The sequence below is a fragment of the Tympanuchus pallidicinctus genome, unplaced genomic scaffold (genome assembly GCF_026119805.1).
Source record: "Tympanuchus pallidicinctus isolate F22 unplaced genomic scaffold, pur_lepc_1.0 scaffold24, whole genome shotgun sequence".
NCBI lineage: Eukaryota > Metazoa > Chordata > Aves > Galliformes > Phasianidae > Tympanuchus > Tympanuchus pallidicinctus.
Window position 1 is genome coordinate 1,434,944 of NW_026294741.1, and position 22,162 is coordinate 1,457,105.

The following is a 22,162-nucleotide window of genomic DNA, read 5'->3' on the forward strand; positions in this document are numbered from 1 at the left end:
AGCCGGGCAGTGAATATCCACATTGCTGCTGCAAGGCTGGGGAGGAGGAGGTGCTGCTGTCGGATGAGTTCACTGCTCTGAGCTGTTTGCAAAGACCAAGGAACATTGGGACTGATTTATTTTTCCTTCTTCCCAGGCTCTAAGTGAGTGCGTAAAAAAATAAATAGTTGAGGGAGGCAGAGTTTGGAATGTCAATGAAGTATTTATTGCTTATGCCAACAGGTTTTTCTAGTATCTGGGAATTAAAATATGAATCCAGGTAGTTAATGGAAGGAATTGGCATGTGCGTGTCTTCCCAGCAGCTCATTTTGCAGTGAATTGATGTGATTGCTCCGAACCAGGTAGATGTTGCTTCTCATGTCTGGTTTCAGTCTGCAGCGGTTGAAGCTGTGGTTATTTAAGCTGCTGATGTTCAATCTGCTTTTTCCAGTAAGTGGTGAGGAGGAAGACGATGCATTTTTTGTTGGTGAAAGGGTGTTTCTCTAAAGCCTGCATTTCGTAAGTAGGTTTTGTGGATAACAACAATTTGGGATCTTCTCATGTAAGGATCTGGCAAAGGAAGAAAAACTATCATGAGGAATACTAAGCACCCCTCTTCCTAGCGAGCTCCACCAGTGCTCGTGCTTTGTTTTTCAAATCGGTAATCAGTGGAGTGACATCTCCTGGCTGAACTGAACTAAAGGTAGCAGTGACATAAAAAGCCTTCTGCCCTAATTCTGTTTGAATGGTTTTCAGTTTAGGAGAGGCCAAAAGGTGTTACCACCTGATGGCTGTTCAATGGCTCGTGGGAAATGGCTCTTAAGGGTCCCAGTTTAATTTCCTAACCTCCCAACTGTAGCACATTTCTCACAGCATTGTTACACTCCAGGAAGGTCTAAGTGGATAATTTGTAATGAATAATGTGCTCTCCTTCTGCCTTTTCCTACTCAGAAGTTTTAACAAATGAAGTGATTTTCATTTCTCCCCTCGTTATTTACTGATAACTCCTGCAAGTTAAGTGTTCTTGAGCAGTTTGTTCTGTATGTGCAGTATCTGGAGAGTTTCTTGCCTGCCAGCAGGACTAAGCTCTCCAACCTCAGCGGGAGGCAGCAGAGGGGGAAGGTGAGAGACTCCTTCACTGTGAGGAGGGAGTAGAGTATAGCAATTGTACCTCAGTAATTTGCTTAATGGGGTAGGAAGCATAAGATTAAATCATTTCTTCATGAAAAGGCACCTTAAGAGTTCATTTCCAGGGCTGCAGGGATATTTAGGTTGGTGGTTTTTTTTTTTTTAAGTGGAAGGAAGTCTTCAAACACAGTCAGTGTTGCCTAGATGCCCACAACCTGAGCTGACTGTGAAGTGCAGGCTGGTCCCATGCATCCTCTCAGTGCTGACAGCACCGGCTTCCCTCCCCAATGGCTGCAGCAGGACAGCAAGGCTGAGCCCACCCAGCTTCCCTGGGCACAGATTTGGCTATCTCCTTGCTACACAGTAGCTCATTTTCACTTTGAAATTTGCTTGCACTGAGGCCTGCTACCCTTGCTTAAAGTTTGAGTGGCACTGGCTGGTAATACCTGTGGAAGGGATTCTGAGAGTCAGGCAAAACATAGTGCTGACTTCTCCTTTCTGTTCTCAGGTAGCTGGGCTGAGAGTGTTCCTGCCTGGCGATCCGCTGGCACGGAGGCTGCAGATACGCATTTGCTTCTGCTCCATCTGCTGCCGATCCGGTCACGGCACGAGCACTTGGGAAAGAAGCAGAATCAGTTAGAGTAGGAGATGGTGGGGAATATCAGCTTCTCAATGCTAGGAAAAGGCTGTGGTCAGGCCATGGTGAGTATTAGGGGATGTTTGGGAATCGAAGTAATGCGACTTCACAGAAGTAAATTGGCATAGCAGCCCCAGTGTTTTGATCTCAGTGTCTCCTTCTTGCATGTATGTGCTCACCAGTATGCTAAAATAGTTCATCCTACAGCCTGGAAAGAGAGGGTAAGCTTCCTTCCAAAGTCTTACCTATGCTCTTCTGTCCCCTAATCTGTTCTTCCTGTGACACTGGGGTGACATCTGGCACCTGGCCAGCAGCACAAGGCTGTTCTGGGCTGCTTTCTACAGAATTGCCTCGCACTGACAGCTGTGATTTGGGTAGTAGCTTGTTACAAGCAAAAAGACATGCCAGCCATAAGCGGTAGCTGCTAATGTGCTACTCTGCTCTGCTGGGAAGGAGGAGCAGTGTTTCCTCTAGGAGGAGCACTGTCCCAGCACATGGAGGGGTTTGTGAGATGGACACAGCGCAGCACAGTGACTTCAGCACACGTGTACATCTCACAGCGAGAGTTTTTCTTGTCCCACTGGGCTGAGCAGGCAGCTTCTGTCCACACCTGTAAATACAGTTCTCCCTCCCTCAGAACTCAGTAGCAGTATTTCAGCTAGGCAGCGCATGGGACTGAGTGAGAAGCTGTTGTCTTCAGAAACTTACCAAGTGGCTTATTTCATGTATGAAACATATGATGTAGCATATCATGGGAGCTAACAGGATGCAAACGATGAATGCTTTCATGATGATACCTATATTTTGTCTGATCAGCAAATCTTTGCCATTTGTGGATGGAATTCTCTCTAAAAGGAGATAAAAGAATATTTGAGATGTGATGCAAGTCTTTGACCATTCAATATCTTCATTTTGGTGAGGCTGGGCTGAGTACATCGGGCTGAGCAGAACAGCAGTGCAGGGTCTCCTATCGGCTGTCAGTGGAAGCTGTACATCTCTCTGGAATCTCAGAATCTTTTTACTTGAAAATATTTCAGTTATCTTTCAGTTGCTGAGAGCTCCCCAGAAGCAGCTGGTATGTAAGTGCTGTAGAGCACTGTGGAACTTCCTGCTGAAGGCCAGTGAGGTTTTTAAGGAAAGCTAGGAGCCCTTGCTTGAACATGGATGAAAGTCAGCACTTAAATATTGATTTCTTATTACAGCTGTGGACTCAGGACCTGGGATGATATATTGGGTCAGGGTAGTTATTCAGAGAAATTACTGCTAGAGAGGAGTCAGGCTGAGCTGTGTGTGTGAAAGGCACCACCCCCTCCCATCCTTACACCTACCATTACACTGCTTTTGTGGCTCAGCAGGGAGAGCTGGCACCTACCTGGGGAGGTCTGCTGCTCTGGGTGCACGCGTGGGGTAGATGAGCCATTGGAAAACACGTTCTGCTTGAGTGGTGCTGCTGTTACGGTGTGATTCGAAATCACTGCCAGAAAGACTGGAAATGACAAATAGTGAAGCTAGAGATTTGTTTGAACTGAAGAACCTGAAGCAGCTGACAGGAGGTGATGCAGCACTGGCAGTTTGCAGTACCAGAGCCACGGGGCTTTCTGCCATGTGCCATTTCCCAGTGTGCAGAATTTTCCTTCTGTGTTAATACTGGAAACTGTATTTGCCAGAATCTCCTGTCTCTTCCAAAAGAAGGGAGAACAGCAGCGTGGAATTGTTCCCAACATGAACCTTTCAGTACTGTAAACTCTGCTCCATTACTCTCTCCTTAGTTTCCATTTCTTTGTTTGAGAAGGTACAAATAATTTTTTTAATAACCACTATCGTATAACTATATGAAATTGAAGACTGCTATCCTTTCATATACTTAAACAGACATTTGTTACACTGAACTTTTTACCTTTGCTTCTGAAAATAAATCTTCTATGGAACTGCCTTGTCGTGGATGTCCGTAACACACAGGTATGGTTGGTTCCCCTGGCTGTGCTGGGGACGACCTGCAGGCTCTCCACAGTGCAGCCCTCTGCTGCCCACTCTGTCAGATCTCCGTGCATCTTCTCCAGCTGCAGCAGATTTACTTGCACAGAGCTTTGATGACTAAAGCATTTCAGAAATGTGACTTTATGGTTTCTGCTTAGTGTCCCTCTGGTTTCAGCTATCCCAGGGGCTGGAAAAAGATAAGAGGTAAATGTTAGTAAAGGTTTCTCTTAGTTTGGATGAAGTTCCTCCCACGAGAGGTTCGAGCCAGCAGTTAGCTGTGAGGGATGCGCTGCTGTAGGGAATCTGCACAGACGGCTTGGTGTTAGTGTTACAGTGAGGAGAATTCAAGCAGGTTCTCTGTTCTTATTTCTGTTGTTATTCTGTATGTTGGACAACCCAATGCTCAAGTGTTGCAATGTTAATTCCCAAGGACAACCTTGGTGCCAGCTAACCTTACAGCAGCCTAGCCTGCTGTGGGCAGCTCCCTGATCAGTGGCCAGAGGCCGACCTCCTGTTTGGGGTCCCTGTTGCCCTGTGGTCTCGTGCTGAGTGGGAGCTGATGCCCTCGGCCCCAGCACTCAGGTGCCAGGAGCTGGGTGCAGGTACCCTGCTGTGATGAGGTGGGGCAGCTCTATCCAGTCCAGCTTTGCAGTAAATCCTGCAGTAACTTTGCTTTCTTTGCTGCAAGAGTTGGCTGAAAAATTCAGATGTTGCACATAATGATTGCAGACAAGTGACACTAACCCACCTAAGGTTATTGGTACGGTCTCTTTGGTTTCTAGTGATACAGAGCTAGAATTCTGCATGACCTCTGTAATCCTTTTTGGCCAGGTGGCTGGGGAAGAGCTGAGACCACAGAAAAGGCTCACCGTACCCCTGGCAGCTGTGACAGCTCTCCTGCTCATGGGCTCTCACCTTGCAGGAAGACATCCAGGTTTCGCACGCGGCCGGCTGCCCAGGCGCTTCCCACGTGGCATCTGTAGTCCCTGAGGTCTGCAGGGAGCAAAGTGAGGGATGAGTGCCTTCAAGCTGCGATGCACTTAGGTCAGTACTACCCTCTTTTTGGTAACTAATTTTCAACATCAACGTTTTGCTGATGGCAAAAGTGCTAGAATCTGGGGAGCGTCAGTGCATTAGAGACTTTGTTGAGCGTAGAGATTCAATTCAGCACAGTAAAGTGACAAAATATGTAACATTAGCAATGAATATTTTTTAACATTTCCTACATAGTCAATATTCAGTTAGAACTTGCAGTTATGTGAGCAACTTACCTTCTCTGATAAGACTCTTGTGCACTATCACCAAGCTGAGTATTAATAGTGTGACCATAACTGCGCCTGCTCTTCACAGTCTTGAAGCAGTTTTTATCTTTACTGCTTTCTCTGAGCTGTAGTACAGGTGTTTAAGCAGATACTGTGCTGATAAGCAGAGCTCCTGGAACAGCTCTGTAATCATATATTCCTGGTGAAAACTGTATCTTTACAGTGGTTGACTCATGCAGGGCTTAAAGTGAATGTCTTAATTCGTGATAGGTTGTATGAATTTCTAGTGCTGAGCCAGTCCAGCAAATGTGGACTTTGGTAAGAAATAGACCCGAAGGAAGCCTTCTCTGTCAGTCCAGCTCCCTTTCAGTCGGTTCGTCCCAGGTGAGGTCCTGAGCACAGATCTCAGGGCTGCACGCTGCGAGGGGTGATGCTGGTGTGTGGAGCTGGGAGGGGGCACTGGGCACTGGGCTGCCGTGGAGACGCTGGCTGCTAAGGGCTCAGCAGTTCTAGAAGCCAACAGAACCCTCATCTCCAGCTCAGGCTCTTTGTGACTTTGGATGTTGATGCTGACGGCTGCAAATGTTTAGGAAAGGGTGGGAGCCTGTGCTTGCCTGCTGGCCCTGGAGAGTGAAACCCCACAGCTTATGGGGCAGCGAAGCCCAGCAAATCCTGCAGCCAGAATGGGTGGGGAAGCCTGGCCAGAGTGCAGCTGTAACCAAAGAGTCCTGGTGGATTGCTGTAGTCACAGGGTGGATTGCTTTTGGACAACTGGCATTTTCTACATTAGGCAAAAGATGGTGATGGAAATAATTTCTTTCTCCAAAGTCTCTGGCTTTTAAGTGCTGAATAACACAGGTTTATGTCCCCGATCACAAGAGGAAAGGTAGACTGTTTTTGTTGAATCTGAACTGACCCGTGGTGTTTCATGTGACTGATAGCCCAGAGACTTGAGAAAACTGCAAAATATTTTCCTGAGGTGCCAAGTTTATTCATAAGTGACATCCAGTTACCATAAGCTGAAACTACACCCATCATAAAGGATGACTATAGAATAAATGTCATTCACCATTGTCCAGTGAGAAAAAAACCAAGAGTCTGAATATTCCTGAGAGCTACAGCCCCCAGCCCTCCCACCTAGAGCACAGTGTAAAGAATATGAAGTTGCAAATCACCGTTTAATCAGCAGTTGAATTCATCTTTTGGAAATAGTGTATTCATGCAAATAAAATGAAATGTTCGCTCACTTCTCTGCTTGTGAAATGTAGTGCGTAGATGTCAGGGAGATCTGCCAGGATCCTTTGCAGAGGAGGATTTCATCATCTTGTCAATGAGTGTGTTCTCACTCGGTGCATCTGAGCATGTGTCTGTAGTATCCGTGGTGTTTGCTGGGGAGGGTTTTTGATTTGGATAAGAGAATTCACGTCTGTATCCCCTTTTAAAGTGATATTTCCATGCTTGTTAATTTTTATGCGATGTTCCCAAGATAGAAATCACTAGGAACCCAGTGTTTCTCAGCCTTGTAAATAAAAACTCAAAAGTATTAAAAAGAGAAGTAGATTTTAAATAATTTCAAGCAACTAAATGTTCATTTTTAATGTGGCTGCCTAATGCTGTTGCTAAGCGTTCCCATCCCAGCACTTGGTTTCACTCTGTGATTCTTTCTGCTGTTTCTGGAGTTCTGGCACAAGCCTAACTGCAGATTTGCAACACATCTTAGGACACTTCCTGAAACAGTGAGAGAACTTAGGGCCAAGGACAGCACACCTTGTGGCCCCAGTGAGCCGGCAGCTCAGCTTCCAGCCAGAGGCAGGGTTATGGTTACCCTTGAGAACACGCAGCTGCTGCCACTGCGAGGGTTCGTGTTTCGTTTCCCATGTTTAAAATCTTCTGCAAATAGCTAAAATATGATTTTGCTTTAAAAAGCAAATCTGACCTTTTTCTCTGCTCCTCGCCTGCCAGGAAGCAAGCTGTGCCAGCGTGCATGGCCTCAGCACCCCCCTCACCTGGAATGATCCCTCTGGTGTGTGCGTGGTGATGTTATCAGAGCCTGGGGAAGAGCCATGGAACCCTGCTTTGGCCTCATGGAAGGTAAGAACGTTTTCCCTGTAATTTTTTGGAAAATGGTTTATTTGCATTATTAAGGGTGTGATTGCTTTTTTGAGAATTTGAGGAGGGATTCCACATGTGAACAGTGCATGCATTTATAAGCCATGCAAAGTAAGGTGCTGGGTCCCAGGTCTGAACGTAGTGGGAAAAGGATGTGTGTCTAGACAACACCCCCTCCTCCCAAGGGCCTGAACTGTGGTTACAATTCTCTGCCGTTGCAAAGTGTCTGAAATTTGTGGAACACTGTGTTCATGTTATTGCTGTCCACAATTTGAAGCCTTGAACGCTTTTTAGCCAGTTCAATCTAAAGTTATAGGAAATCTAGAATGCATTTCTGCTGCTATAGAAGTCCCAGAAATTTCACTGAATGGCCTAAAAGCAGGTTGTGATTCAGCATGGCAAATCATTATTGCTGGGTGCTCCTTACCCTGCACTGTATTACCCCTAAATCAGTTACTGCAGTTCCTCCCAAATGGCATTTCTTGTGAAAAGTCTCCCAGCAGTGCTTCTCACAATGAAGAGCAGTGAATTGCCACTGGCTTCAGTGGGAAGGAACAGCTGTGAGATATAGAAAGTCCAAAGCTTTTATTTGCTTGTGCCCAGGTGGCATAATTTAATATCTGGGGAGGTACTCTGTGCTGCATGTCTGCCAGCGGGCTGCTGGCGGCTGTCCTGGTGTGGGATGTGTGTGGGGATCCGTCTGTGGAAAGGCCACGCGTGGCTGTCAGAGGAGGATGAGCTGCTGCTGGGAGGGCGGCCGCGGGCTGCTATTCCTGCCGCATTCCAGCAGCACTTCCCAAATCCGTGCTTGCTTTTTCATGTTGATGTATTTCTTGCTATTTTCTTGCATTCGTTTCTCTCTTTGCCCTTGAACCAGAGAATTGCTACAGGATTTAATGACATGTAGCAATCACTCCTCCAGCATATTTGGTTAGCATTTATTAGCTGAGGGATGACGTGGGCAGGGCAGAGCAGTTGCAGGTTATGGCATGACCGTGCTCCGAGAGCCGGGATGAGCCAAGCACCGTGGTTACCCGGGGTAGGCAAGGCTGCGTGTAGCTGCTGTCAGTGCTGCAGGCACTGCTCCGTGCCGCCATGCTGGGCGCAGCACCGTACGCTGGGGCCATCGCCGTCCTTTGGTGGGCTTCAGAAGCTCACCAGTTTGTAGAAAGGTTTCTCACACAGCAGCCGGGTCTCCGGGTGTGCACGCAGCTACCCGGCCCGCCCCGACAACGGGACCTCGGAGCGCAGCAATTAGTGGTGGTGCGGCGCTCATGAGAGCTAGGCAGGGCGCGGCAGTCAGAGGGCGCCTCTTCACCGCGTGCTGCCGCGGCCGGGGGGCGCGCAGGGAGGGTTCAGGCGGGGTTCGGCCGGCTACCCGTGCCTGAGTGGCGGACGGGGACCGGGCCACGGAGCCCCGCAGCAGACTCCCGCTTCCACGCGTGAGGACGCATCGGGGCTGCGCTGCACTCAATGCATCTTCGGGGCCTCCGGCCGCGGCGCCCCGGATCGCGCGGCGCGGGAAGGGACACGTGTCCGAGGCACCGCGAGAGGGGGAGCCCCCCTCCGCCGGCAGCCAATGGGCGCGCCGCGCCGCGCCGCTCAGGCCATCGGCATCTCCTCATTGGCCACGCCCCGCGGGCGCCGCCCGATTGGTCACGCCCCCCGCTTCGCGCCCGCCGCCGGCCAATGGGAGCTGTGGACGGCCGGGCGGCGGGAGGGGAGGGGTTAGAGGTGGTTGACCCGAGGTAACCCCTCGCATCACACCACCGCGGCGGCGGGGGGCGGGGCCGCAGGCGGGGGGCGGGGCCGCAGGCGGGACCGGGGGTGGGGGGGTGGCGCCGCGCCCCCAGCACCGTCGCTGCCCTGCGCCAGGCCGGGGGCCCGCGGCGCCTCCGCTGCGCCCGGCACCCTGAGGTGAGCGGCGAGGCGGGCCGGGCCGGACCGGGCGGCGGTGCGTGGGGTGATGAGCGCCGAGCCGCGCTCGGGGGAGGCGGCGGGGCCCGAGCCGCGGGGAGCGCGTGGGGCCGGGCCCGCCGGCATCGCGCGGCCCGGGGGGAGCGGAAGGCTCCGCGGGCGTCCCGCGTGGGCGCGGCTCTCGGGGCTCCGGTCGCCCCCTCGGGTCTCCCGGCCTTTGCGGCGCGGGGATGCGGGCGGCGCGCCGCCTCGTGCGCGGGGTGGGCGCGGCGCGGCCGAGCTCCGGTACCCGGTGCGGCGTGGGACCGCGGTCCTTCCCGCAGCCGGCGGTGGGCTGAGCTCCGCGGGGCCGGGCCTTATGGGAGCGGCGCGCCGCGTTGTTGCGCTCTTCTCCTTCTGTGCTTTTACATTTTCTTGTGAGGGCTCTCGGGTGCGACTTACCGCGTCGATTGGTGGTTCGAAGTGATATCGTAGCCCGATCCGGAGCAGTGAGCTGAGGGTGCTCGGCTGTGCCAGTGCTCTCAGGCGGTGGGAGTTGGACGCAGCCCCCGGTGACTTAGCAAAGTGCGAATGGCGTGAATGCGGGCTCTGCTTCTTAGCTTTATGTTTCCTCGGTGGAAATGACAGATAAATGTTTCACCTGGGAAGACCTGGAAGCGCATACCCCTAATGGGTATTGAGCTATCTGTGCCTTTCAGATAGATGTCTTGAGCTTTAAAATCCATAAAAGCTTCCACCTGTGGATGCATGCGAGAGTTTGCAAATGCAGAAAAAGCAGAAGAGTTTCACTGGGAGTTGGATGGTCAGTGAGTGGGGCAGTGTGTGGTTGGGGCACGGCACACATGGAGCAGCCACACTGCAGGAGAGAGTGGCTCAGGAGGTTGGGTGGGAACAGAAGCATCTCTGCCCTCTGGACTCAGCTTCCAGCCCTCTGCAGGCGCTGTGCCGGTCTGCTCAGCTGTGTAAATCCTTTCTCTGTGGTGTGGCTTGAAAGACATTCAGAACTTGGTTTCTATCTGCTGTTAAGTAAGCTTCATGCCTGGGTATAATTTACAAGAATAAAACATCTTGTTATGAAAACTTCTTTTCCAACCTTGGTGATTCTGTGAATGTTTTTCTCTGTGTGTTTCTTTGGCAAGCCAGATTTGTCTCTTTATGGTTGTAGAGCTGTGGAGAAATAATTGAGTTTTGCTCTCCCTCAGGCGAAAACAAGTCCATCTGTAAATTTGGACTGTAGAGTTTTCATTGCTTGTAGCATTAGGCATACAAAGAGTCTGATTTGGGTATTAAATGCCCTGATGTCTGTAGAGCTGGGGAGTTAGGAACGTGTTATGAAGCTCTGGCTCCTGATGGGAGCTGGTTCCTTCAGGAGGGAGGAGCGTGGCTCAGATTCTGCAAGATAAAACTGTGATTTAACCCATGTTTGTGTAATTGAGCAGGCTCACGGTGCGTGACATTACATGTTCTTAAATCCCTGCAAAATGGAATTCTCAGGACGTATCCTGCTGTAGCATACAGAGTTTGTTATAGTGTACATCTGCAGGTGAGCCCATTTGACACAGTTGCAACTCGCAGAAATAAGCACAGGGTGTGCAAATGGCTGAGGAGGCAGACAGTTATTTTGTAGTGACTCGTTCAGTGTTCTTCACACACCTGGAACATCCACAAAGGCTGTGGCACACAGGCAGTGCGGCGGTGCTTTGCTGGGGTGAGGAGCTGCATTCCAAGCTCTGCCAGCCAGGCTTCAGGAAGCCGATGCAGCACACCATGCTTTGGTGGAACGCCGGTGTTCTGTTTGCAGCAGGGAGAGCAAACAGCATCTGCAGAGACGTCTCTAAGAAGTTATATGTTTTAATTGCCCCCCGAGAACATTACAGTTAAGTAAAATGTGGATAATGAATGTCAGTGTACTGAGAACAAGCTGAACTTCCGTCCAGTTTGATGCCAGTTTGAGTTCACAGCTGGTCACAAGGCTTTGGCAGAGCTCACGGCTTTGGGACGCACCTGCAGGGGTCAGAAATGCATCAAAGTGCCCTCGAGTGGGGCTGTGGGCAGCTGGCTGCCGTGGGGCTGAGCTGTGTGCATGCAGTGCGTCGGTGCAGTTGTTGGAGCACAGTGCTGGGGTTTGGTGCTTCTCATGGGGCGTTTGCCTGAAGCAGTCCCCTTGTGTTGCTCTGCTTCCTTCTTACGGAAAAAAGTAAAGCCTTAAAAATATAGTTATTAAAGCGTAAGTTCTTTAAAAAACCCCTTCCTTTATTGGAAAGGGTTGGTGTTACTTTGGCTGCATCCCAGATCCGGTGCTGGTTTTGCCAACAGTAAATCCACCTGAATGAAATTCTTTGGGAACTGTGTGATGGAAGAGTGTGTGTGCACATAACACTGTCTTCATGTTGCTGTGTACAAAGTCAACGTGATCAAGGTTTTCTGTCTGAGCAGTGGGAATGAGCCCCATCTGAGCAGCCTGGTAATGGAATCTCATGGTTTAGTTTCTGCATTCTCAGGTAGGCATGCAGACCTTGCAGTCACCTTCCTGTTGTTTCGTTCTTCCACCCTCTCACACCTGCATCGGGTGGGCGCCTGTGGCTTTCCAGTCATAAAATGGTTAAGGACATCTCCCTGTAAAATGAACTGCCCCTGGCCCGGGTGAAACTGGAGTTTGTGGGAGGAGTGATGTCAACACAGAGTTGGGTCTGAATAATTCAGTCGGTACGGTCACGGTAAAATTGCATAAGCCAGTTGGATCTGTTTTTAATTTTCAGTTACTGATGGGAGGAAAGAAATGGTGCTCAAGGATTGCAGTGTCTATAAACTCCTTGCCCGTGTTCTAATTAGAGCTTAGGTTGTGTCCTGTTTAGTGCTATAACGTGGTCTGGTTTTGCCTGTGCACCGGATGTAAGCTGTCATGTTCCCATCAAACTGCTCACAGTGCATCTCTGTGCTTGCCCCATCGCATGGCAGGGCTAACACGGCCCTCCTTCCTTCGGGATGGCAGCGAGGTGCTGAAGGCACCAAGCCCATCTTTTCTGCATGGTAATGTCCCTCTTGAAGGGCTGGGCCCTGGGGCGGCAGCTCCCCGCCTTCTCCTTGTCTGTAGCGCTGCATCGCCGGTACTACGCTTTGTTTACAGGTAACTATTGGTTTTATGGTATCTCAGCTGTGTTTTCTACCTCCTGGTTTTTCGTGAGGGTTCTAATTATTATTGGGATTTGCTCTTGACCAGCAGATTGAGAAGTTCAGAGACAGCAGAGGAAAAAAAAGCCGTAAGCTGGTAGCACTGGCACAGGGTGTCATTTCCTATACAAACAGTGCAAAACTGCCTGCAGGGTGCTGGGGTCTTCCTATCTCATGTGTGCTCCTTGGGGCATCACAGCTTTGGCTCCTGCTTTACTCAGTGGCCCCAGATGTGTGGGCCTTTCTGTTCTCTACACTTCTCTACTGTTTTTCTAATCACTTGCAGAGTATTTTTCATAACAATGTTTACCTGTTAATTCTTTTGTTTTCCAGTTCATTTTGGAAGTGGATAACTGCTCAGATTGCAAGAATAACAAGAGGTTAGTGCATAAACATTTCTGGTTTTTTGATTATTTGATATCCATTTGTGTGTAAATGCATCAAAGTTGGGCAGAGCTGAACGTGTCAGACAGTAATTCACCATCCCACCTGTTTTGGGCTGTGCTCTGAGGTACTCTTTTGTTCTCCATCTCTCATTTTCTTTCTTTCCTACTTGCTAACCTCACAGGAAGTTATACTAGTCTGTTGGTGGCAGTTGTTAGACTCAAGTGGTCTGGAAAGCTTCAGAGCTGCTGGGGAGTTGCAGTGTGAGCATGTAGCTGGAGCAGAGGAGGGAAGAGGAAAGGATGAACGGAGTGAGCCTCTGCCCTGTGACAGTACTGTGTTGTTAGTGCTGCTAAAGTCATCCTGCTGCAACTTGTCCTCAGATGTGAGTGAGCTTAGGAGATTGAAGTCTTTATAAACTTGAGCATTTCAGGTTAGGAATAAAGCAGTCCTGCTTTGCTGGCTGGGAGCTGTGTGCTGTCTGCTCCCCAGTTTTCAGTAGGGCAGCTCAGATTCCTGAAAGAATCCTAGGTAACATGGGGTGCTTAGAAAAAATGTAAGAAAGAATGCCTTACATTTTCCTCTTTTAAGTACCTTTTGCAGTTTTACAGTTTTTGCAAAAACTAGCAGGTTTTGCAGCTGCTTTGAATTCAGAGTCCTTGTGCAAACAGAAAAGTCAGTGATTGTAACAGAAATTACTATTCCCTGGACTCCTGTCTAGGTTCAGCTATTGTGTTCTGGTGTTGTACCATTGCATTTCCAATTGGAAGCAAACCTTGCATTGCCTTATTTGTTTTGCAATAGGAGATATTAACCTTGAGTTTTGTTTCTCTTCTTTCTTTTGTCCCTTCAAGTGCTGAGAGCTCAATTTGGAAGAGCCATGGAAGAGTCTTCCCAGCCTGCTAAACCCGTGGAGATGAACCCTCACTCTCGCTTTATTATTGGTTCTGTGTCAGAGGATAACTCAGAAGATGAGACAAGCTCCTTGGTGAAACTTGACCTGCTAGAGGAGAAAGAGAGGTCTCTGTCCCCTGTTTCTGTCTGCTCGGATTCGCTTTCAGACTTGGGTCTTCCTAGCACTCAAGATGGCCTGGCAAACCATATGAGGTATGGATAAATTTCTCAGCTGCAGTCTCTCTATCAGTTCCCAAGAAAGTCCGAAGCTGCTCCTTGCAAGCTGCATACTGATTAATCTCACCTTTGTATCTCGGTTCTGGGTTTGGCCTCAAAAGTTTTTGCTGTGATTTTTGGGTGGTTTTTGTTTTGGATAGAGAAAGTTCTGATTAAAGAAATGACTGGTAACCTGTGAAGTGGCAGTAAACCAAAGCTTAATGTAGTAGCTACTGCTTGCAGCTCAGGGAGATGTTGGCCTCACAGCTGGGAGAAGGACTATTTTATTTGTCCCTATTGTTGATGGTTCCACTGTCACTTTATGGAGACAGCCTCTGAAAACATGCACAGAGTCCGGGCTGGGGCCAGAGGGTGACAGTGGTCCGTAGCTGAGAGTTGTTCTGCTCAAGCTGCTGGGTATGGTCAGCCAGCTGGCAATAGAAAGCCTTACACAAATGTAAAGGGGATTGCCTTTGCCCTGGCTGTCAGTTGTAACAATTAGGCAGCTAAAAAAAGGTAAATTTGAAGTGGGAAAAGCTCTAGTCTTGTAACTGTATACATTTGAGGAACAGAAGAAGCTGTATGAAGACAAAACCTCTAGTGTGAAACAGGCAACAGGAGAGCAAGAAAATCAGGCAGTGTCTGTGTGCAACTTCGAGGACACTGCCTGGCACGAGAGAGCTATAATGCAATAGATGTGCAACCTTGAGCACCTCTGATGTAACGTGCTTACTTTGGCATTCTGTTTTGAGGGTACTTGACTTTCAGTTAAATTGGAGGGAAATGCCAATTCAAATAAACAAACAAAAAAAAGTTACAGCATTAGGCTGTTTTTCTCAGATAAGGTTAGGTGAATTGAAATAGTTTTCCAGGATGGTAGTCTCTTTCATCAAAAGATTTCCAAATAATGTTTGCAGATGGAGAAACTGAGACACAGACAAGGTAAACCACTTGCTTGCAGTCACGGTGTGACAGTGAATCAATGGAACACTGGCATTCTTGCTTACAGCTTTCTTTTGATAATCACAAAGGTGCAATTCTTTCTGGAGCGTCAAAGACAAATTGAGTGAGGAGCTCTGTGCAGCATTGCTCAAACAAGCTGCAGATCCGAGGGAGAATGTCTTTGTGAGGAGTTGCCAAAAATCTTTCCATTTTCTGGTTAGCCCCGCTGTACCACACAGGAAGGTTTGGTTAGCTAACCACAGAAACAGCCTGTAGTTGAGGTGAGTGACTGCTGCAGAGAAGTCCTTCTCAGGGAGCAATTATCTCTAAATTAGAGAACTGAGTCAGATACAGAAGGGTTGTGAGAGCACCTGAGTGATCCGTTACCTCTTCACAGAGCGTGGCAGGCAGTGCACCTATTGCTGTGGTGGCTGGAGAAAAGATTACTTCTTGCGGCGGCCTGGAAGAGCAGGGTTGGTTATCAGCTATGAGGTTGTTCTTCCCTCTCATGCTCCAGATCACTGAAGTCTGGACATTTTGTTGCTTTGTGGAGGTTATCTGTGTCTATCCTGTCCTGTAACACTGAGTGCTGGTGCCTTCTGTGCAGCAACTGTCCCAGCACTTATCTTGATCTCCCAAGCAAATTTTCACTCCTGGAAGGAGCGCCCTGTGGAAATGACACTGCTAAAGAGAAGTGTTCTTCCTTGGTCATTAGCTCTCATGAGCTGTTGTTTTGTAGCAAAGACATGCATTCAAATAAAAAGCAGCGTCGCGTTGTCACTTCATGCAGGGCAGGTGGTGCTTCACTGCGCGCTTTGGCGTTTGCTCTGTACCTGAAACCTCGCAGGCCTTTTGTCTGAGCTGGGAAGTGCTGCTGGGGTCGGGTTGTGGTGCCTGACCGATAGGGCCTGGCCCAGCTGTGGGCAGGCTGGGTGCCAGCTCGTGTTTCTTCATCTGAGCATGCGGAGCGTGTGTGGCTGTGCTCCATCCATCACCTGATTGATCTGGGTAAGTGTTTATGCTGTTGCTAAAGCAGGTCTTGCTGGGACAGGCTGTACAATACAGGCTTCACACCACTAGATATCCGTGCAGGCCTTTGATTGAAGTAGCTGACTGCTAGAGATGGGATTGAGAAAGCCATGATCTGATAATGTAATCAGTGACTGTTACACCAGTGTTTAACAAAAGTGTGTGCTGGAAGAGTAGCTGTGCACATGAATGTTCTGTTTCTTTCCTTTCTTGTAGCTGTATTTTATTTAAAGAGTATCAGTGGTAAAGCTTGTGTAAATGTCTTCCTTGCTCAGTTAATTACGACAATGAGCATCCTTCAAGAAAGTGGCTGCATACAGCTAATGCCAACAAAATGTGCTCTTTGTTGCATTTTGCACCTGTAGGTGATAAAGCAGGATGTACTGTTTTCCCTTTTTGTTTCTGGGTGTAGTTGTGTTGTGTTTGAGTTCGGTGCTCCAGCTGAGGGCAGCAGTCCCATGGACGTGGTGCTTTGTGCTGTGCAGGGCTGCGAGCAGTGTTGCTGAGGAGTCAGTGGGAGATAAAGTAACTTCTCTGTGAGTGCCACATGTTGAGTCAGTTTGTTTTGTTTAATAAATTGTTCTTGGCTGATGCTATATTTAATTCCTAGTTTTAAAGATAGCATCCAGTATCAAATTCTTGTTTAAAGTAGAATAAATCCTGAGTGCCTTCTGGCATTTGTCCATCAGGGCACCGGTTTCATAAGCAATGAAAGGGGTGTAGGAAATCACCTGGCAATCCACTTGCAACAACTGAAAGCCACATCTTGAGAGTTATCCCAGCTCGTAGCTCTGGTAGTGCACCCACAGAGATGCTGGCCTTTGTGCCAAGTGTTAACTGGACTTCTTGGTGAACAGCCTCAATAAGGTGTTTGCTAAAACATTTTCCTTTGCACGTGATCAGTTGGAAGCCCTGCCAAAATAAAGGACTTACCTCCATCCCTTTGTTGGCTGAAGTGTCGCTGTGTGATGCTGAATCCCCAGGGTAGAGAATACCATGGCTCTCTTGACACCCTGTTGTAACTCTGTGTTTAAGACCAGACGTACGGTGGGACTGTGCCTGCACTCAGAGGTGGGCCCTGTTGTGCTGCCTATGTGAGGCAAAAACTGTCAGTGACAAACTGCACAAAACTCTCCCACCCACCCCTTAGTTCTGGTTTGTACAGAACATGCGTTCTATCTTTCCTGCAGAGGAGATCTGTCCAAAACTTTGTGAAAGGACTTCAGATCTGCTCTCAGCTGCATAACTTCTCTTTTACTGCATTTGTCTCGGTGGTGAGGCTTCGTCTGGAGAGTGTTAAGCTGTTATTGCAGGAACACATAGAATTTCATGCTTCTAGGGGATATGAAAGTGTGGATATTTGGGGGTTTTAGGAACTGGAGTATGGATTTTGATTGAAATGTGGTGCTAGGAATTGGGTACCAGAGTTTCAGCAGGAAGGGTGTGATGGAGAAATGGATTCTGAAAGAGAAGTTTGAAGGAGAGGAAAGGGGCTTGTGGCCACAGTACTCAGCTCTTCCTCTGTATTTTTTATAGAGGAGTCCTAGCAGTGTTCTAGTTTGGATTCTGTAGTTTTGGAACCGAATTTCCTGCTTTAGGCTGCATACCTGCCTGGATTGCTGTTTAAAATTGCAACAGTCTGAATGTGAAGTTACCTCGCCACTGTAACCTGTGCTGTATCCTTTGTTGCTTTCTGAAATTCCTGGGCCCAGCCTAGTGTCAGCGCTGTGATGAGACTCTTGGTTTTGGTTAATGTATCCAGGCACTGACTTCTGGCAATTTCTGCCTTCAAGCTAATGGTTCTGTCTCTTTAAGGCTGCAGGAAAGACTGGCTTTGAATAAGTCTGGATTGCTGCCTCCCAGCGTCCATTCCTCTGGCCATAGCCGCCCTTTGCTCTGGCTGCAGAGCTCCTCTGCATTGCTTGCCGGCTTGTGTGTGTGCTCATTCCTTCCCTCTGCCTCTCTGAGGACCAGGCTGCAGGGGCAGGCCTGGCACTAGGGCAGGTTCTGTGGATGCTTCACAAAGTCCTGCCACCTGGACCGGATGCACGCATGCATCGGCATGGCCACATTACAAAACCCCTAACTGATAAGAGCTGCCCTGCTTCCACACCTTGTAAGGCCAAACATGGGGGAAAAAAAAGAATAATCTTTTCTCAGGGCGTGTGTGTGTGTGTGTGTGTGTGTGTGTGTGTGTGTGTGTGTATGGCTGTGCTGCAGCCTCCTTACGGCTGCCTTGCACACACGCCAGCTCGTGCATCGCTGCCTCTGGAGCAGAGTGCAGCGTCACCGGCAGCGCTGGGCATGCTGCAGTGCTGGGATCAGTGCAGGCTGCTGGCTGCGATGTGCGTCAGGTACGTGTGCAACCAGCGCGGGTTTGCTCAGAACAGCCGAGAAGCACCCAGGCTTCCCTTTTGTCTGCCTGTGGCCGAGGCTCCAGGGAGGGGGGAGCTTTGCACGCGCCGTTTGCCAGCGGGGCTCTGAATAGCGCTGTGAGGGAGCGGCTTTGTGCGAGTGATGGTGAGTGTTGTGTCACCGTGACGCGTCCTCGTGTGCCGCGCTTCTGTTGGGATGCTGCGGCCGATCGTCTCCATTGATGCTGAAGCAGAAGCACAATGAGTGCTTTTAACCCAGCTGAAGCTGTTCTCCAGCATGAGGCTGCATGGAGCTGTGGGATTTGTTTCCTTGCAGCTGCAGTGGTTGGAAGCTGTTAGGGTTGGGAGCTGTGAGTAGGCTTTTTTGGAGCGTGGGCAAATATTTGGGAAAGAGATTTCACCAAAACTGAAAAATGAATTCCAATTACATTGAATAAATCTTAAAGACAGGATCGAAAACGGAGGAAATTCAATATCGTGCAAGAACTTTATTTAGAAAGAGGTGGAATGTACCATTTTCTGTACGCAATATGTGTCCAATGAAGTCTCTGAATACGTGGTGGGCTTTAGGAGAGAAAGCAATGCAGATTTTATCAAGCTGAGTCTGATATTTCTTAAGTCTCTGCCCTTGTGATGGCCTTCTGGGATCCGGTGGGTTGATGGGAGCCTCCAGCAGGGCTGGGGGAGCAGGAGCTTGCACAGCTCAGGGAAGTTGGTGTCCAGATGGGGTTGTGCATACAGGAGGAGTGGGGTCTGTGCTGAACCGAGGGGCCGTTGGGATGGACTTGGTGCTGGAAGGTACCTCGAGACAGGGGGCTTCTTCTTACATGCTTCTGTCTTACAATGAATTAAATGAGGAATTTCTGCCACTCTTGAGTGGTCTGAACGTTTCTTCAAAGAGGGAGTAAGCTGGCACTTGAGAGAGGCTTTCAGTAACTAGGCAGGTGTGTAATGCACTCAAACACAACCTCTGCTTTCTATCTGAGAATTAATAAAGTGTCACACTGGAAGAGATCCCAGGAGTCATCTGGGCTGTGTGTTTGCCCCAAGGTCTGGTCATCTGGATGCTGAGCTGGTCCTGATCAGGGACTGCGTGAACCCGGTGCGAAACCTTGTTCCCAGCAGCAGCCTGTGCAGTCCTTCTGCCACCGCTGGCATTTGCAGTACTGTTTGAAAGCTTTGCTAACATGTTATAATTTAAGTTCATTACTTCTCGTTCTCAGGAACCTTGTCCTCTTTTCCTGCATTTAAAGACTGTCACTGGCCATCCTCACCAGGCCCATCCAATGCTGGCAGCCCCTTCACTTTCTGGACTGTGTTCATCAGACCCGCAGTCATTTTCATCTGCTCTTCTCCGGATGCTTTACATCTTTCTTTAGGGACTGTGCCCCAGGCTGTTCCCCATGCAGAGAGCAGGGCCATCTTATCGTGTCTTCCATCTGACACCTTGGCTTATTCCAGCACAACCAGTGTTATACAATGGCATGATGCTGATGCAAGTCCCCTCTGACCTGCAGGGCTGGGACTTCTCTTCTGCAGCCATCCACGTGGGAGAGGGTTGTGTGGCTTTTGTGCTGCACGTCGTTTGTCAGGAGCTGAAATCCTTGACCTGCCTGGCTTTGGGGTTTTTGTTTGGTTGTTCACTTTTCCCTCACTATCACCTGTCTGCTGCCTGGCTTGGATTTATTTCCCCGTGACGTTTTTCACCACCACCACCACAGCATGTCACTGTGCTGCTTTGCCCTCCTGCTGACAATGCATGCAGGAATTGTCTGCCTGTGCTTTATCAGACACGTGGCGCTTGCTGTCGGTCGTTGCTCACACTGCCTGGCTATTCTTAGGTCCCTTTTTCCCGAAGTGACCTCGCCTTGCTGCTCAGGGCTCAGCATTGCCTGTCTTCATAATGTCTCTATTTTTTCTGGGTATTTGCTTTTTTTTTTTTTTTTTTTTTTTTCCTTTAAATTATTATTATTGTTATTATTATTGAGTGATTCTTTCCTGGATAATTGCATGGCTTTTGCTCAGACTCTTGGAAAGTGTGTGCCTCAAATAAGGGCTGTGCTGCCTGGGTGTGGATGGCCCTACGCTCAGGCAGACCCCAATGTCACGAAATTTCAAAGTGTAACCCAGTTGCTGTGTCGAGTTCCAGTCCAAACCTGCAGTTTGTTCCTGCTTGGTGCAGAGCAAACATGCATCCTCTCTGCTGGGCTGTTACAGGCCCCGCAGGACCGCAGCACCTTTGTTTTGGGGGCGTTTATTCCTGTAGCGTTTGGAGCTCGTCTCTCTTTAATGGGTGGAGAAACTGAGCTGCTGAAATCCTGGCTGACCTGTCCCAGCTTCAGGCTGGCGTCTGTGTGCTCTGCTGCCCGGATCGCCGCTGGGCTTTGCCTGCCTGCGTGGAGGTGCTTTCCTTATCACCTCCCCACCCTCTGTGCACACCTGATACAAAATCCTGCTTGCTGCATGAATTCTCTAGCTGATGGGCACTGCAGCCGGCCTGTGACAGCTGCCTCCTGGCCTGTGCAGCCGCTTCCCTGCAGGATCCTCGTCTGGTGGGGCTCCGGCACACAGCACAGAGCTGTGCAAAGCTCCTTACGTAACTGGGGGTTCCTCTGTCTCTGATCAGCTGCTTTCCCCCTGCGCTGCAGGGAGGCTGCTTCACTCGCTGTGTGTGCTGCGTCACAGGAAGAAAGAGTGACAGAGGGCTGGTAGAAGGCAGGGGACAAAGGTTAAAAGACTGAAGCAATCCGGGAAGTGCCGCTGCCTCAAGGAGAACCATATGAGCACGGGAGGCTCTGCGCTGCTCTGCGCTGCTGGGTTTTGAGCTGCAGTATTGGAAAAACCAAAATAGCAGCACTTGCAATCTGTTAATTCCTTCACAGACAGCATGGAGGAGCCTGCAGATCAGAGTCAGGAAATGATCTATCACATGCTGCAGAGGTAAGAGTTTCAGCTATGATTGTCTCCTCAGAGCAACACCCGTCTTGGGCTTGAGGCAGCTGGGCACCCTGTGCTAGAAATTCAAACTGATATTTTCCCCTGTCTGTTTTATCCCTCTGAAGCCATCCTGAATTACCGTGAGGCATTTGTGTGTGCAGTCTGTAAGAAAGGTGCTGGACTGCATTTTAGGTGCAGAATCTGTTTATAAAGTGTGACATTCTGTACAACCGTTAACCTCTACAAACTGAAGGACTGATGAGCTTTTTGGAAGCTCCTACCTGAGAAAGCACTGCATGTGTGACCTGGAGAACAGCAGAGATGGCTGTTACCCATTTGCCTTTTGTTCTGTCTTGTTAGGGCTCAGTGTTCTTCCTTCATGGCTGCCCAGCTTCTCCCGCACTTTATGTTGCTAAAAGAAGATCTTTCCTGCTTTGGCTATGATGGGCAGCCTGTGATTGCTAGTGAATAAAACTTGATGCTCTTGGTATACTTCCCATCACAGAGTAAAATGAACTATACTTGTTTATAAACAAGTGTTTGCAATTGATTCGGAATGATGGAAAATCTGGTTATCTTGTCATTTTCACTGCAGCAGAATCTTCATTTGTGTGGTAATTTGCACTTGGTGAGTTGGTGCATGGTCCACATTCATCCGTGTTCACAGCTTCTGACCCCAAAATTTTGGTCTCTCTTTGGTTGAGACCGCATGCAACGAGCCTTCAGTGAGCAAACCGGTCTCACTGATTTCTTGGGCTGTACTCCTTCCTTGCCAAGCTGTAGATTCTGATGTTCTTTAAAGACAAATTTAGGAGAAGTTGTATCTTGCCTACACTTCTGCTCTCTTTCTTGCCTGTTGTCCCCCATCCTCAAGTTTGCAGGCTGTGATTTTTGCAGTGCAGTCCATGAACTCTTGCTGACAGCAGCCCCATTAGGTACAGTGACACCACTTATCGGGATTGCAGCTTGCTGGAAGAAGGGAAAGTGTTCCTGGGAAGTACCTGTGTACGCTCAGCATGATCTCCTGCCCTTCTCTGGATATCAGCTGTTGCCTCTGAGGCAGGTTGCTGAACTGGGTATACTTTGATCTGACCTGGTGCAGACACTTGTAGTTCCCAGCATATCACTGGGAGACAGGCTTGTTTACCTTCTTTCTTTCTTAGCACGTGTTGACATCACGCTGTTGCTCTCCCCTCTGTTACCCT

The 22,162-nt window shown here is 49.1% G+C and overlaps 1 protein-coding gene and 1 long non-coding RNA gene across 7 annotated transcripts in view; one reads left to right on the top strand and one right to left on the bottom strand.

The window, feature by feature from the left end:
* Positions 1-198: 198 nt before the first annotated feature.
* LOC128083547 (uncharacterized) lies at positions 199-9,962 on the bottom strand. Its single transcript, XR_008208113.1, has 7 exons — positions 9,451-9,962; positions 4,637-4,714; positions 3,642-3,908; positions 3,117-3,230; positions 2,453-2,592; positions 1,554-1,721; positions 199-549 (listed from the first exon to the last, which is right to left on the bottom strand). It is a non-coding gene; the product is annotated as an uncharacterized LOC128083547 (long non-coding RNA).
* ACACA (acetyl-CoA carboxylase alpha) overlaps positions 4,593-22,162 on the top strand; it is a 107,118-nt gene continuing 89,548 nt past the window's right edge. For 2 of the 6 annotated variants that reach the window (XM_052688919.1, XM_052688918.1), the window contains exons 1-4: positions 4,594-4,765; positions 6,946-7,074; positions 12,514-12,560; positions 13,419-13,671. In XM_052688919.1, coding sequence (XP_052544879.1) covers positions 13,445-13,671 — 227 coding nt within the window. In that variant the 5' untranslated portion in view covers positions 4,594-4,765; positions 6,946-7,074; positions 12,514-12,560; positions 13,419-13,444. Of the gene's footprint in view, positions 4,766-6,945; positions 7,075-8,919; positions 9,010-12,513; positions 12,561-13,418; positions 13,672-20,782; positions 20,961-22,162 lie in introns of those variants that run through there. The other 4 variants (XM_052688917.1, XM_052688920.1, XM_052688922.1 and 1 more) reach the window with 4 other exon arrangements.